The following is a 14,275-nucleotide window of genomic DNA, read 5'->3' as shown; positions in this document are numbered from 1 at the left end:
TTTATGGAGTGTGTATTTAAATATCTTTAAAATGTCTGACAAATCAGATAGAATTGATTGATCCCACGTAGATTTTTCAATTCTAGGAATATCAAGGTATTTTCTCTATCTTTTTATGGAGTGTGTATTTAAATATCTTTAAAATGTCTGACAAATCAGATAGAATTGATTGATCCCACGTAGATTTTTCAATTCTAGGAATATCAAGGTATTTTCTGCTAATGAATTACCCACGATATCCTGTATTGTATTGTAGACTAGAAGTTTTATGATGGGGTATTTGAACCAATACATAAATGCTCAATACATACTTGGATGATGGCTGAGTAGGAGTAGGAAAATGAGTACTAAATGTTACGCTACTGATTTGTATTTCAAAATAACCCTACAATCCAAAACGAAAAACTAGTCACAGCCACAAGATAATCATTTCCTCTAAGTTAAGTTAACATTTGCCTAAAAACTGGGGAAGAATTAGGATTTTTTTTTAACTTATGTTCTTTAATGAGCTGCATGCTCTATTCTCCCAGGGGGGCCTCTCTCTTCATTTACACAACACAATACCTTTTTTGCCCAGCACTTTCTCATCCGTACTTCCCCATCTAATCCTCTGTCCCTTGAAGGAACACACCTTTTTTCTACTATTTCCCCATGTTATCCTCTGTCCCTTGAAGGAACACACCTGTTTTTACTATTTCCCAATCTTATCCTCTGTACCCTGAAGGAACACACTTTTTACTTACCAGGTATGCTCCATGCTAAATTGGGGTTCAATTCTTTCAATCAGACAAAAGTCAATTACTGTTTATACTGATACATTTCTTTAAGATGACAAATGTTCAGCTGTTTAAACTGATATTTGAAATGACAACTATGAACTGCTGTTTAAATGAATGTTTGTGGTGACCATAGTACTCTGGTGTTTATACTGACACTTGAGGACTCTTTTTAACTGCTGTTTAGATGTATACCTGAGATGACAAAAAACAAACTGCTATTTAAATGTATACTGTTAAAGTGGAATTTTTGGTGTTGAGGAAGTGTTCGTGTTTAGTAAATTAGCATGAAAATATCCATACCCAAACACTTACTTATACAAATTATTCATCATAGATAAACAGAATATATTATAGAATTCAGAACCATTGCCAATGCCATCCTCACCACATTAATTAAAAGGGTCAAACTTTCACTTGAATACTAATAATCTAGATTATAATTGTTAATCAGTCTAGAATGATAATTTCAGCTGACAATAGTTTAACTGTTTTCAGGGATATTTGATTTAAATTGTTCAGCTTTTTATTCTGATTTTTGAGATGAGGATACTGTATATTGCTGTTCAAAATAATAACTAAAATGACAATATAGTTAATCTGTTTAAACTGATAGTTTGAATGATATTGTAAAACTGTTTATAATGATATTTGCGATGACAATTGTTAAGAAGTATATACTTATGTTTGAAATGAAATGGACACACTGTATGCATGTATATATATCTTTGCTATCAGTCTAAGAACACAACAACATCAATGTTCAAATTCTTACATCAAAATTTTCTTCTATAATATTTACTTCATCAACCCATGAACACAAAAACATTGAAGTTCAATCCTTATATTGAAGATTAAGTGGAGCAATGGTGTAAATATCTTTTCATTATTTCTAAATTGATATACACTTCCTCTACTTTAACTTAAAATTATGTGTTCAGTTAAGAAATGATGAAATATAAATTTGAATAATGTCATTCAAGACTGAATGTTGAAGTTAACATGACACTCAAATGCAGTAAATTTACTTACCAATGAAGTCGTGATTTAGATAGATATGTCTCAAGAAAAGTCTTCAATCTACAAAACCTGAGACTTGAGTCTATCACTTGATTTGAACAAAATAGCATCCATGTTCTCTTAAACTTTGGTGTCTTTATGTCCAAACTGACTCGCCAAATAATGAAACGAGAACTTTGCAGTAGATTTTATCGTAACTTTAAATATCTTTAAAATATCTGACAAATCAGATAGAATGCATTAATCCCAAATAGATTTTACAATTCGTGGAATATCAAGGTAGTTTCTGCTAATGAATTACCCACAGTATCCTGTTTTGTATTGTAGACTAGAAGTTTTATGACAGGGTAGGTGAACCATTACATAAATGCCCAATACATACTTGGATATGATTGGTGGGCGGCTGAGTATAGGAGAGTGTTTTTCAATACTGCAAGGTATATATATATATATGTATAGAGATAGAGAGAGAGGAAATCCTGAAATATTGGCAAAATAAAAGAATGAAATACAAAATATATTATAGGGGTGGGTCGTCAATTAATTAAGGGGAACACTGTTTGTATACATGTACATACAATATATGTGGTATTACTGTATTTCTAAATGTATATTTCTCTATCAATGATAACCTACTGTACTATATTCTAGCTATGAAGTGCCCATCCTTTATACATGTCATCTCCTTTTCACCCGAGTGTCTCATTCTTTTATCCTAATGACTACCAACTTATAGGAAAAAAGTGTCTAACATGGCGATTTTTGAGGATTCAGGAAGGTTATGCAATCTGTCTGATTTTAACAAACTTCTTTAAGTGCCAAGGCCTAGGGTGCTTATTAGGTCAAGTAGATTAACTGTATTAATTGTTATATCGTATTTGAATATGGTATCTATGTAACAGAAATCTTAATCTGAAAAAAAAAATTGTGGTGTTAAAAAATAATATGATTGTAGATTTCTTCATTTTAAGGAAAATGAGGCAAAACACTGGATTAATAGTTGCTGATTTCTCAATCTTAAGGATACCTGTCCTACCTAGAGTTAGTTTCTAAATAAACACTTCGGGAAAAAGTCTGTCACTGTTAAATACAGGCACACTGGTTTTGAAAACTGACTTATTGAGGGTCAGGTACTAAAAACAGCACAATTTGTATGAGAAAACAGATTGTTCAATTGTAGTGCTTTCTCAAGTATTTGTATGAATGAAACCCTAACAGAAAATGTTCAGCATCCAAAATTGCTACAGCAGCAATCCCTTCAGGCATGTATGTGTCCATTGGTATAGGAAATGTTCCTGTATATCAGCCATTAGTTTGTGATGAGGTAAATTAGCCGTACGTGATCCTACATCTAAATCATGAGTCACACATGTCAATCACAATAAGCTTTCTTCAATTGTTCCTTTGAGAATTAGCATACAGTGTCTGGTGTTACGATCCAGACATCTCGGTTCCAAACTTGTGTCTGTGCGCGGCTCTCTTAGCTGCATTTACAACCTGTAATAAAAACATTTTGAGTAAATTTTACAACACATCATACATGTCAATTTCTGAGTCTCCCAATTCTCCTTTGTTTGGTGCTTAAAATACCTATTTTTCTGGGTTTTAAATCCTCATAAAAGCAATAACACACAAGTAATGACATCTTTTCAAGGTTAACTTTGGTGATCAGAATAAAGAAAAAAAATCTACAGCTGATTTAAAGCACCGAGAGGTGTGAGGGATAATTGATGGAGATGCAGACAAAGAAATGAGAACATGCATGAAGTTTCGAAGTATCTTAACTTCCCTGGACAATTATTTTGCAAATGTGCTTCAAACATCAAACAACAACTTATTCAGGATGGAAATTTGTTCAAGGACAAAAATCAATATGCATTCCTTGTTTTCATCTAAACATCGTCTGTAAAAAGCAGCATACCAAAGTGACAGTCATTTTACATCATTACTTCTTATTCTCCTGTGGAATTTTCCTGTATATGTTAATTTTATATGACTGTAAATCCCATAGAAACATTGAAAAACTGTTAACCAGTATTTAAAATGTTTTTTTGCTGAACATGGCTGATAACAAGAGTATGCTATCCCTTGAATATGTTAAAATTTAAACAAGAGGCCTGTAAGCCTAAACACATCTGAGTGAACAGAAAAGTATTCAAGTGAACAACTGAAACAGGGTAGTTCAGTCATTATTACTATATCCAGGCCTTTAATGGCAAATACTCTAGGAGTTATCTCCCTTCCACTTGAATCGGATATGAAGGACGTTACAACCAGCGTTGGAATTTGACCCCTGAGTTTAGTACCATTTTAATGGCTGGGGGATACATTTGACCACAGATGAAAAATCACATATGTCAATCAGCATTATAAAGCTGGTAAAAAATCCAAACACTAAACCTGCCAGTTTGTCAGGAAGAAGATAAAAGACACACACATGCGGTAATAGATACAGTATGCTGAAAATAAAATACACTGCACCATACAGCTATTCTGTCCTTCTAGGACTCGATCATCAGTGATGCTTGGGGTCAAAAAAGGTTGAAATCCAAATTGGTCTAAGTTTCTATTGAAACAGAGAGGTGTATAATACTGCTTAATTAAATGAATTTCAACAAGAGGCCCAATGGGCCTGCATTGCTCACCTGGTATAAAACTTACTCTTGTAACCTTAAAAGTGATCTAAAATAAAGCTATAGGCAAAATATCAGTATTTATGATTAAAATTCATTCAAAAGACCCTGTTAATTTTTTTGAAAACATTTCACCCATGTGATTGAAAGTTGAACAAAGTCATTATGTTGAACACATTGTATAGCCTTTCATCTTAGGATGCAACTTGCTAAGTATAAACATCCTGGGACCCATGGTTATTCATTAGAGGTTGTTTAAAGATTTTAAACAAATTTGACCCCTGTGACTATGAATATAAGTCAAAGACATTCACTTTAACAAACATAGTAGTCCTTGATCCCAGCATATGTTACTGACTAAATATCAACATCCTGAGCCTTTTGGTTATTCAGATCAAGTTGTTGAAAAATTTTGAACATATTTGCTCCTTGTGACCTTGAATATGATTCAAGGTCATACATTTAAACAAACTTGGTAGCCCTTGATCCTTGTATGCTACTGACTAAATATCATCACCCTGTGCATTTTGGTTATTCAGAAGTTGTTTAAGGTTTTAAACATATTTGACCCCTGTGACCTTGAATATGGGTGAAGGTAATTCATTTGAACAAACTTTGTAGCCCTTCATCTTAGCATGCTACTGGCCAAATATCATCACCCTGGGCCTTTTGGTTATTGAGAAGTCATTTGAAGATTTATACATATTTGACCTCTGTGACCTTGAAAGTGGGTCAAGGTCATTCATTCAAACAAACTTGGATGCCCTTTACCCAGCATGCTACAGACCCAATATCAGTACCCAGGGCCTTTTGGTTATTGAGAAGAAGTCGTTTGAAGATTTAAAGACATTTGACCCTTGTGACCTTGAAAGTTGGTGAAAGTCATTCATTTGAACAAACTTGGTAGCCCTTCATCCCAGCATGCTACAGACCTAATATCACTACCCTGGGCCTTTTGGTTATTGAGAAGAAGTCGTTTGAAGATTTTAACATATTTTACTCCTGTGACCTTGAAAGTGGGTCAAGGTCATCCATTCGAACAAACTTGGTAGCCCTTCATCCCAGCATGCTACTGGCCAAATATCATTAGCCTGGGCCTCTTGGTTATTGAGAAGAAGTTGTTTAAGTAAAAAGTTCACGACGGACGGACGCCGCACCATGGCATAAGCTCACTTGGCCCTTCGGGCCTGGTGCATGAGCTAAATATACTATAGTAATCCAGTACTGAATTACGGATTAAAACCACGTGTACTTGTACTACTTTTACTTAAGGTCTACTATATTTACTCCGCCCTATCACAATCCCTTATCAAATTATATTTATACAATCCTTAAAAACTTTATTGATTTGATGAAAATATCCAAATAATAACAACCTTTGGGTCAGAGCCTGATCTACTGGAGGTTTATATGAATTTTGTTGAAATATTTTCAGTAGAATAAGAGATTTATTTTTTACATTCCCATGAGGTTTCATTGAAACAGTCCCCTGAGCAGAATCGGAGTTCATAAGTTCAAAAAAGATTTTGCAAGTTTCAAACCATTTGTTAGCTAAAGGCACACAGAAGTGACAGGGATTTTCCCCTCACTCAACTAAATCTCTTTTATGAATGAAACCAAGTAAGATGAAGATTGAATTCATCAAAAAGAAACAAAATATGCATCTCTGCTTCAGTGGTGGCACAATTCTGCTAACTTCCTATATCAATACAGTGCTGATTGACGGAGTAAATCATGATCTACATTTACGACAACTCTACTATATTAACTCCACTCTCTAGCGATCCCTTCAGAAGATATCTTTATGAAATCATTAAAACAAACTTGAAAGACTTTATTTAAAGTTTTGAATTAATCATAATAAAAAGTCTGTACCCGTGTATCCCTTGAAACCACTGAGGAAAAAAGATCTGTCAGGAAATAAACACTGTTAATTTTGCATTCCATGCAGAATGAGCAATAACCAATTAAGGCAGTCTACATGTATCCCACAAGGCTGTATCCCACACAATACGTACAAATGGATGTCCTCTGGGGGAATGAAGCATGGAGGTTTCCTATAAAATCAAATTGTTCCTAACATATGAGATGGAGCATTTCAGTGTGAAAAATCATGATCTGCAGACAGAGATTAAATAACTGGCCAAACTAAAATGTGTTACGATTCACATTTCACATGCTTCATATATGGCTGATTAAATTAACAGCCAAGTTCTGCTTCCGTCAATAGGACCATGTCAATTTATGTCCCCGAGACAATTGTTTTCGTGATTTGATTTACAAACTGATGGATGTGACACAGCGACACAGGGCCAGAGAATTATGTAATTAGAGAAGGCCTTGGAATGAAAAAAAGTTGGTTGTCCTTATCCAAAAATTAATTTAGAGACCAAGCTTCGACGCATACAGATCCTGACTACATTTATAAAGAAAACCCATATTGTTCCAGTTCTGAAATATAAATTTATAGTTTAGTCTAGTTTAATTTGATGATTGATATAGATCTAGAATAAACTTATGCTTTATTGTCAACAACAGTAAAAAATATAAAGTTGGACTTATCATAATTGTTAAAACTACATTCAAAATGTATAAGGTAATACGACAGGTCTATCAAGACAGGTTCTACTGAAGTGACAAAAGGGGATGGTCTATCAAGACAGGTTTTACTGAAGTGACAAAAGGGGATGGTCTCTCAAGACAGGTTTTACTTAAGTGACAAAAGGGGATGGTCTCGCAAGACAGGTTCTACTGAAGTGACAAAAGGGGATGGTCTCTCAAGACAGGTTGTACTGAAGTGACAAAAGGGGTTGGTCCATCAAGACAGGTTCTACTGTAGTGACGAAAGGGGTTGGTCCATCAAGACAGGTTCTACTGTAGTGACAAAAGAAGATGGTCCCTCAAAACAGGTTCTACTGTAGTGACAAAACAGGATGGTCCCTCAAAATGATATAATAATAATAATATACAACATTTATATAGCGCCCTATATAATTTGTAAAATTACTCTAAGGCGCTTTACAACAATTGGATAATAGTAATGGTTATAATTGTGAAAACAAACAACAAAGGCTTGCAATCACTTTCATACATTTAACAAGCAATGTGCACATAATTGAAAAAATAAAAGGGTGGTATTTACATGACGTCTTTGCAAAGGTTCTAAAATGCAGACGTGAAGAGGTGAGTTTTTATGTCCCTCTTGAACTTGGCCAGGGTAATTGACTTCCTAATAGCAGATGGTAAGCTATTCCACAACTTAGCCGAAACCCTCCCTCCGTAGGTCACAGTACGAGATTTTGGGACACACAACAAAGATTCTAACTCCGACCGCATTGATCTTGACGGCTGATACAGGGTAACAAGCTCCTGTAGGTACTGAGGAGCTGTTCCATTCAGTGACTTGTATGTGTACACCAGAATTTTGTACTGCAACCTGTATCGTACAGGTAACCAGTGCAATGAATAAAGCGCAGGTTTGATGTGCCCTCTCTTTCAAGTACGAGTAACTTGCCGTGCTGCAGTGTTCTGGACCCTCTGCAGACGACTAGTTAGTTTGTCAGATAAACCACAGAGCAGGGCGTTACCGTAATCCAACCGAGAGGTAACAAGTGAATGCACCAAAGTCTTGCATGCATCTGCAGTTAGAAACTGCCGAATACAGCCGATGTTCCTGATCTGGTAGTAACAGGATTTGGCAATAGCGTTCACTTGTTTCTTCATGTTCAGAGAAATGTCCAAGTATGCCCCTAGGTTTTTAACAGCTGGAACAGTCTCAATAGTTTTGACACCAACCTTGAGCTGGAGAGCCATTGTTCCTGACACTTTGGGGAAAAGACGATTAGTTCCGTCTTTTCCTGATTAAGTTTAAGCATGTTGACGTTCATCCAGATACTGATATCTGTTAGACAAGCTTCCAGACTTTCTGAGACGGTATTCTAACTGTCCTGTGGTTTTATGACCATGTAAATTTGTATGTCATTGGCATAGCAATGATAGCGAAGGCTATGGTGACGACAAATCTCTCCAATCGGTTTGGAGTACATACAATATTTTCGTGGTCCTAACACCGACCCTTGAGGAACCCCGAAATCTAGTACTTTGTCATATGAGGTGGCAGATCCGATGGCAACACACTGTCGTTGTTCACTCAGGTATAACTGTATTCAGCATAGTGCGGTATCAGTCACTCCATAAGAGTATTCCAGACGTTTATAAAAAACAAGAGGCCCAGAGGGCCTGTATCGCTCACCTGTTTCTTTTGTCACATGCAACTGACATATAGGTAACTTAAGACCAATTGGTAACTAGAACACAAGACATTTTAACATCTCTAAAACGGTTCTGACGGTTCTGAAGATATTGTTGTTTGAAACTTAAAATTTTAATTTTAAAGATTTTAACCAAAGTTGACATTTGAATCCTGACTTGCACTTAAAGTTGACCTTTGACCTCATTACTGTAATGAAGAAAACAATTTGCACAGCTGGTCTACATAACAAACCTAAGTATCATGACTAGTCCAAATGGTTCTTAGGATATTGTTGTTTGAAGTTTTTAAAATATTTGACCCCTGTGAAATTGAAACTAGGTCAAGGTAATTTAATGAGGAAACTTTATAGCACTCCATCCCAGGTACCTACTGGCTAAATATCATGACCCTGGGCCTAATGGAACTTGAGAAGGAGATAGTTAAAGCTGTTAACCAAAGTTGACATTTGACCCCCGACTAGCATTTATAGTTGACCTTTGACCTCATAACTGTAACGAGAAAAATATTCAAACTGCTAGTCTACATAACATACCCAAGTATCATGACTCTAGTTCAAATGGTTCTTAGGATATTGTTGTTTGAAATTTTTAACATATTTGACCGCTGTGACCTTGAAAGTAGGTCAAGGTCATTTTAATGAGGAAACTTTATCGCACTCCATCCCAGGTACCTACTGACCAAATATCATGACCATAGGTCCTACAGTTCTTCAATAGAAGTCATTCAAAAGAAAAAGTTGACGGACGGACAATGGACTACGGACGATGGACGCCGCGGTACGTACGGCATAAGCTCACATGGCCCTTCGGGATAGTCCCACAAAACAGGTTCTACTGTAGTGACAAAAGGATAGTCCCACAAAACAGGTTTTACTGTAATCACAAAAGTATAGTCCCACAAAACAGGTTCTACTGTAGTGACAAAAGGATAGTCCCACAAAACAGGTTCTACTGTAATCACAAAAGGATAGTCCCACAAAACAGGTTCTACTGTAGTGACAAACGGGATGGTCCCTCAAGACAGGGTCTGCTCTATTAGATGGTCCTTTGGAACAGGTGTGCTATCATTATTGACAAAGGGATGGTTCCTCAAGACAGTTGCTTCTGTATAAACAAAAGGGATGGTCCCTTCGGACAAATGGTATGGGGACACCAGACAGGTGCTACTATATTGACAAAAGGAATGACTCCCTCAAACACGTTCTACTGTATTGATAGAAAAGAGAGGCCTGCAAAAAATGTTCTTCTTTACAGACAGAGGGACAAAGTTTGTTTTACAATATTGGTAGCCTTGTTCTATACTGGTAAAAGGGGTGGTCTACGAATAGATGTTATAATGTGTTGTAAGCAGTGCATTAAGACACTGTCTACTGCACTACAGAAATTGTGCTCCGACTTCTCTGAAATTGTTCTATGCATGTATTCACAGTGTTTCACCACTGATCAACACATCAGCAAATAAAAAGGTTATCTAAATTATTGTGTTCCACATGTCTTGGTATGGATTTAATCCTGGTATCAGGATTAAATCCATACCAAGATCTGTGTCCAAGTGACTTCTTCAGATAGAAATTAAATAGTACATAGACCTTACAAGTGTACTATAAATAGTAGGAAACAGAAGAATTTTGAACTCACTTCAACGGTATGATGTGTTGTAGCGTTTGATGTACTTGGGACAACTCCATCCAAAGGGAAACAAAATGGTTTTGTTGTAAGAAAGAGTTTTGATGGAGTATTTTTCTATAGTAAACCTGTTTTAATGCACATACATTCAGCAAGACATTAATTCTAAATATCCTCGCAATTCAGAAATTAACTTGACAGATCTATACACAAGACAATTCCTGACGGCAGCAGGAAGCAGTGGTTTCTGACCAATAACACATCATTAAGTCTCATTGCATAATATTGGTTCCACAGTGTTCACTTAAGTCAACAATTTAAACACATTCTTCTTTGCTCTCCTGGGGTAAATAAAAGACCAGTTTTACGGAATAGCTAGTGGTCTGGAAATGATCATCTTCACATACAACGATGATGTTTCTGCGGTAAAAGCGTTACTGATCAGCATTCCATGAAATTCAAACAACGTCAGACTACAACAAACATCCATGCTGCCTACGTTCTTTCAAAATTCTTGACAATCTTCCATGAATAACAAATTTACTTCAGCAATAGTTGCTTAAACTGAGTCAGTACTGAAATAATCAGACGAACCTACAACCTTATGCAGCAATTTTCTTGAACTTGGAAGTTAAAACATGCAGATATTGCAAGGTTTCATCCATCTATTCAAACTACAAATAACTTTTGCAGAACAAATACATATGTCTTCCTTTAATTATTTAAAGGTCCATATGGATAACATTTTCCCCAATGAGTTGAGTGGGTGAGAATGGATATCTTAAGTATGTGATCCATCTATATTCATAAAACAGTTTTAACCATATGAAACTTATGTCATGCAGAACTTTGCATTGAAAGTTTACCACTTTTATGACCTTTGACCTTAGTTCACTTAGTACACCAGTCCTTAGTTCGCTGTACGACTCTTCTTTGGGCATCATAATGCAGATACATTTCAGTTGAATTTCATCAAGAAATCTTTAACATTTGTAAAATTACAGCTGCAAAAATACTTCATAAGGAACACAAAAGTACCTGTAAGTGTTCATACACTATAAGTTGCTTCTCTTTATTCAAAAGAGAGAAGCATGTATAAATTTACCTATAATGATGCAGAAATTCTTAGCTTTAATTGACATTCATCCAAAGTCACTATAAAGGAAATTAGCAAAAATGAATCAAAGAATGCTAGTGTCCGTGACATTCTCAGGGCCAGTGACTTTCACTTATTTTTTTTATGACACCAATTTGCCAGATTAGACATCCCCCAGAGACTTGTCAGATTAGTTATGAGACATCCCCCAGAGACTTGTCAGATTAGTTATGAGACAAACAAAAATTTCCAGAGATCTGTCAGATAAGCTAGGTCATGAGACATTCCCCTGAGATTTGTCAGATAAGCTAGGTCATGAGACATCACCCTAAGATGTTCAATGCAGGAGCTGAGTCACTAGTTGTCTGTCACACTTCCTGTATGCAGGGTATTGAAGACATAAAATGTATAATGTTCAATTAGTTCCGCTAACTGTCCAACATTTCCTTTCCACGTGTCAGTTAAAGGAAGGGGGTTACCTAACGTGAAGTTATTTGAACTTTCATTCAGAACAATATAGGCCAATTAATGGCTTTTAGCTTTGGAATACTTGTGTCTTTACAGTTAAAAATTTCTATATTTTTTCAATCTTATCTCAAGTATCAGATATATGGCCCCCAAAACCTACCAGATTTAGTTAAATTCTGTCAATCCATACTTTAGGAGTAGTCTTTAATATTCCTAGTAGCAGAATCCTGCACCTTCTTTTACACAAACTTATTGTAGGATTAATCACAAGTGTCTATTATCTAATTACGGTTTGCTCAAAATCACTCCACCTATATTTAAGGAGTGAACTTCTTATAGAGTCTTGCTGACTTAGTCCCAAGCATGTGACTGGCTACATTATTATGTAGTTACTTGTATATAACTTGAACATGGTCCAGGGATGCCACTTTATCCAAATTAAGTTAAAATCTATCTTTATGAAATTTGAAGTTCAAAGATTTACCTTTAATCCCCTTTATCACACTACAGCTCTGTCACATCCTTTGTTTATGTATACAAGTTACCCCTTCTTTGCTTATAGACATACTTCACACCAACTTAAGGATACCTGTCCCACGGCTCTGTGTTCCTACAAACGGTAACTGCCCCTAACTTTTGTTTGGATATAACTGTAGCACAGTAACGGGTCAGGACACCTCTGTTAACCAGCTGGTAGCCAGTTCAACCAGTTAGAGCAATAGTTTATCAATATGAATTTCAGGGTTCAAATCCCAGTTTAGTCATGTTGAATTTTTAACAGAACATTGTTATTGATTATATTTTATTTATTTCATCTTTATTGTTCCTCATGAAAGTCCCACAAGGTATTATTTTCTTTCCAGAAATGCTGTATCAAAATCATGTCAAAAACAAATAATTTCCAACAACTGATTATAGTGTTTGACAGAGGTACACTGGGATCCTAAAGTTAACACTGTAAACTCGTACTCGAGCAATCCAAAATTCCACAACTCCAGACAAACTCTGGTAGTGAAACTGATCGAGCAAAGGGCCATAACCCTGTATATATAGTAGAACAAAGGCCCTTAACCCTGTAAATATAGTAGAACAAAGGCCCTTAACCCTGTATATATAGTAGAACGAAGGCCCTTAACCCTGTATATATAGTGGAACAAATAGTGGAGCAAAGGCCCTTAACCCTGTTTATATAGTAGAACAAAGACCCTTAACCCTTTATATATAGTAGAACAAATGCCCTTAACCCTGCAATATATAGCGAAGCAAAGGCCCTTAACCCTGTATATATAGTGGAACAAAGGCCCTGTATATATAGTGGAACAAAGGCCCTTTACCCTGTATATATAGTAGAACAAACGCCCATACCCCTGTTAACATAGTATAACAAACGCCCATACCCCTGTAAACATAGTATAACAAAGGCCCATACCCCTGTATATATAGTCGGGCAAGAAATCTGAATTCATAAAGCCACACTCTGTCATCTGAAGAGGTACTCATGTATGAAATTCTGCAATTTTTTGTTACAGATTACATGTGATGCGAATGAACATGGTACTTTTACACACAAAGTGACCCACTAACTGACAGACACAATACAAACATATAGCCCTTCTGGTAGTACCAGTGTTTTATAGTCATTTTACCAACGGTAAGTGATAACAATTCCAGCCCGGAACACATCAGATTACATAATTTTGATATATTGAGAAACTATTTCAGAATGATGTCTCCAAAGAACCTAACAGTGTGCTATAAAAATAATCTGCATATAAATGACTAAACAGTGACCCTTACTTTACCAGTCTATTTCAAATCTAAACATCCAAATTTCCGCCCCCCCCCCCCCCCCCCCCCCAAAGATTTCCAGCAGACCTCATTATTTTTTTATTGACATTACTTTCATTATCAGTTACTTTTTCTGAGTTTTTTATGAAGCAGACGCCCCTATTGATTCAATTATTTTCACATCATTTGATGAGAGCACTGATATTCCCAATGTAATTACCAGTTACATATCAAATATCTATATGTTTTACCCTACACCATTAAACCATTACACTATTAAAACTTATCTTTTACTCCATGATAAGCAAGCATCAAAATTGTCTTAATTTTTGTTTTCTACCCTTTCTAAAATTCTCCGGTGGCCCACATATTTGATTTATTGCTGAATGAAAGATGTAGCAATCTGGTTATTGGGTACTGTATAGGAATACATCTTGGGAAAATGACATAAATAAAGCTGTCTGTCTTTCACAGCCACAAATGTAGTTTTCAGTTGTTTATCTTTGCTGAATCAGCCATTTATGATATAACAGTAAAATGCAGAAATACAGGGATGTTTTTTCTCAAAAAAGTAGCTGTGGTTCATACCATATTCC

At 35.8% G+C, this 14,275-nt stretch overlaps 2 protein-coding genes across 3 annotated transcripts in view; both read right to left on the bottom strand.

The window, feature by feature from the left end:
- LOC110453224 (laccase-like) overlaps positions 1 to 1,932 on the bottom strand; it is a 16,262-nt gene extending 14,330 nt beyond the window's left edge. The window contains exon 1 of the mRNA XM_021502083.1: positions 1,809 to 1,932. Within this exon, the coding sequence (XP_021357758.1) occupies positions 1,809 to 1,906 (98 nt within the window). The 5' untranslated portion in view covers positions 1,907 to 1,932. The remainder of the gene's footprint in view (positions 1 to 1,808) is intronic.
- A 1,277-nt stretch (positions 1,933 to 3,209) lies between these two features.
- The window catches only part of LOC110453222 (histone deacetylase 6-like), a 185,181-nt gene continuing 174,115 nt past the window's right edge, over positions 3,210 to 14,275 (bottom strand). For both annotated transcript variants that reach the window (XM_021502081.1, XM_021502082.1), the window contains exon 36: positions 3,210 to 3,293. In XM_021502081.1, coding sequence (XP_021357756.1) covers positions 3,228 to 3,293 — 66 coding nt within the window. In that variant the 3' untranslated portion in view covers positions 3,210 to 3,227. The remainder of the gene's footprint in view (positions 3,294 to 14,275) is intronic.

This window comes from Mizuhopecten yessoensis, unplaced genomic scaffold, assembly GCF_002113885.1.
Source record: "Mizuhopecten yessoensis strain PY_sf001 unplaced genomic scaffold, ASM211388v2 scaffold7201, whole genome shotgun sequence".
Classification (NCBI taxonomy): domain Eukaryota; kingdom Metazoa; phylum Mollusca; class Bivalvia; order Pectinida; family Pectinidae; genus Mizuhopecten; species Mizuhopecten yessoensis.
Note: the sequence above shows the minus strand (reverse complement) of the source record. Positions and strands in the feature narration are given on the sequence as shown.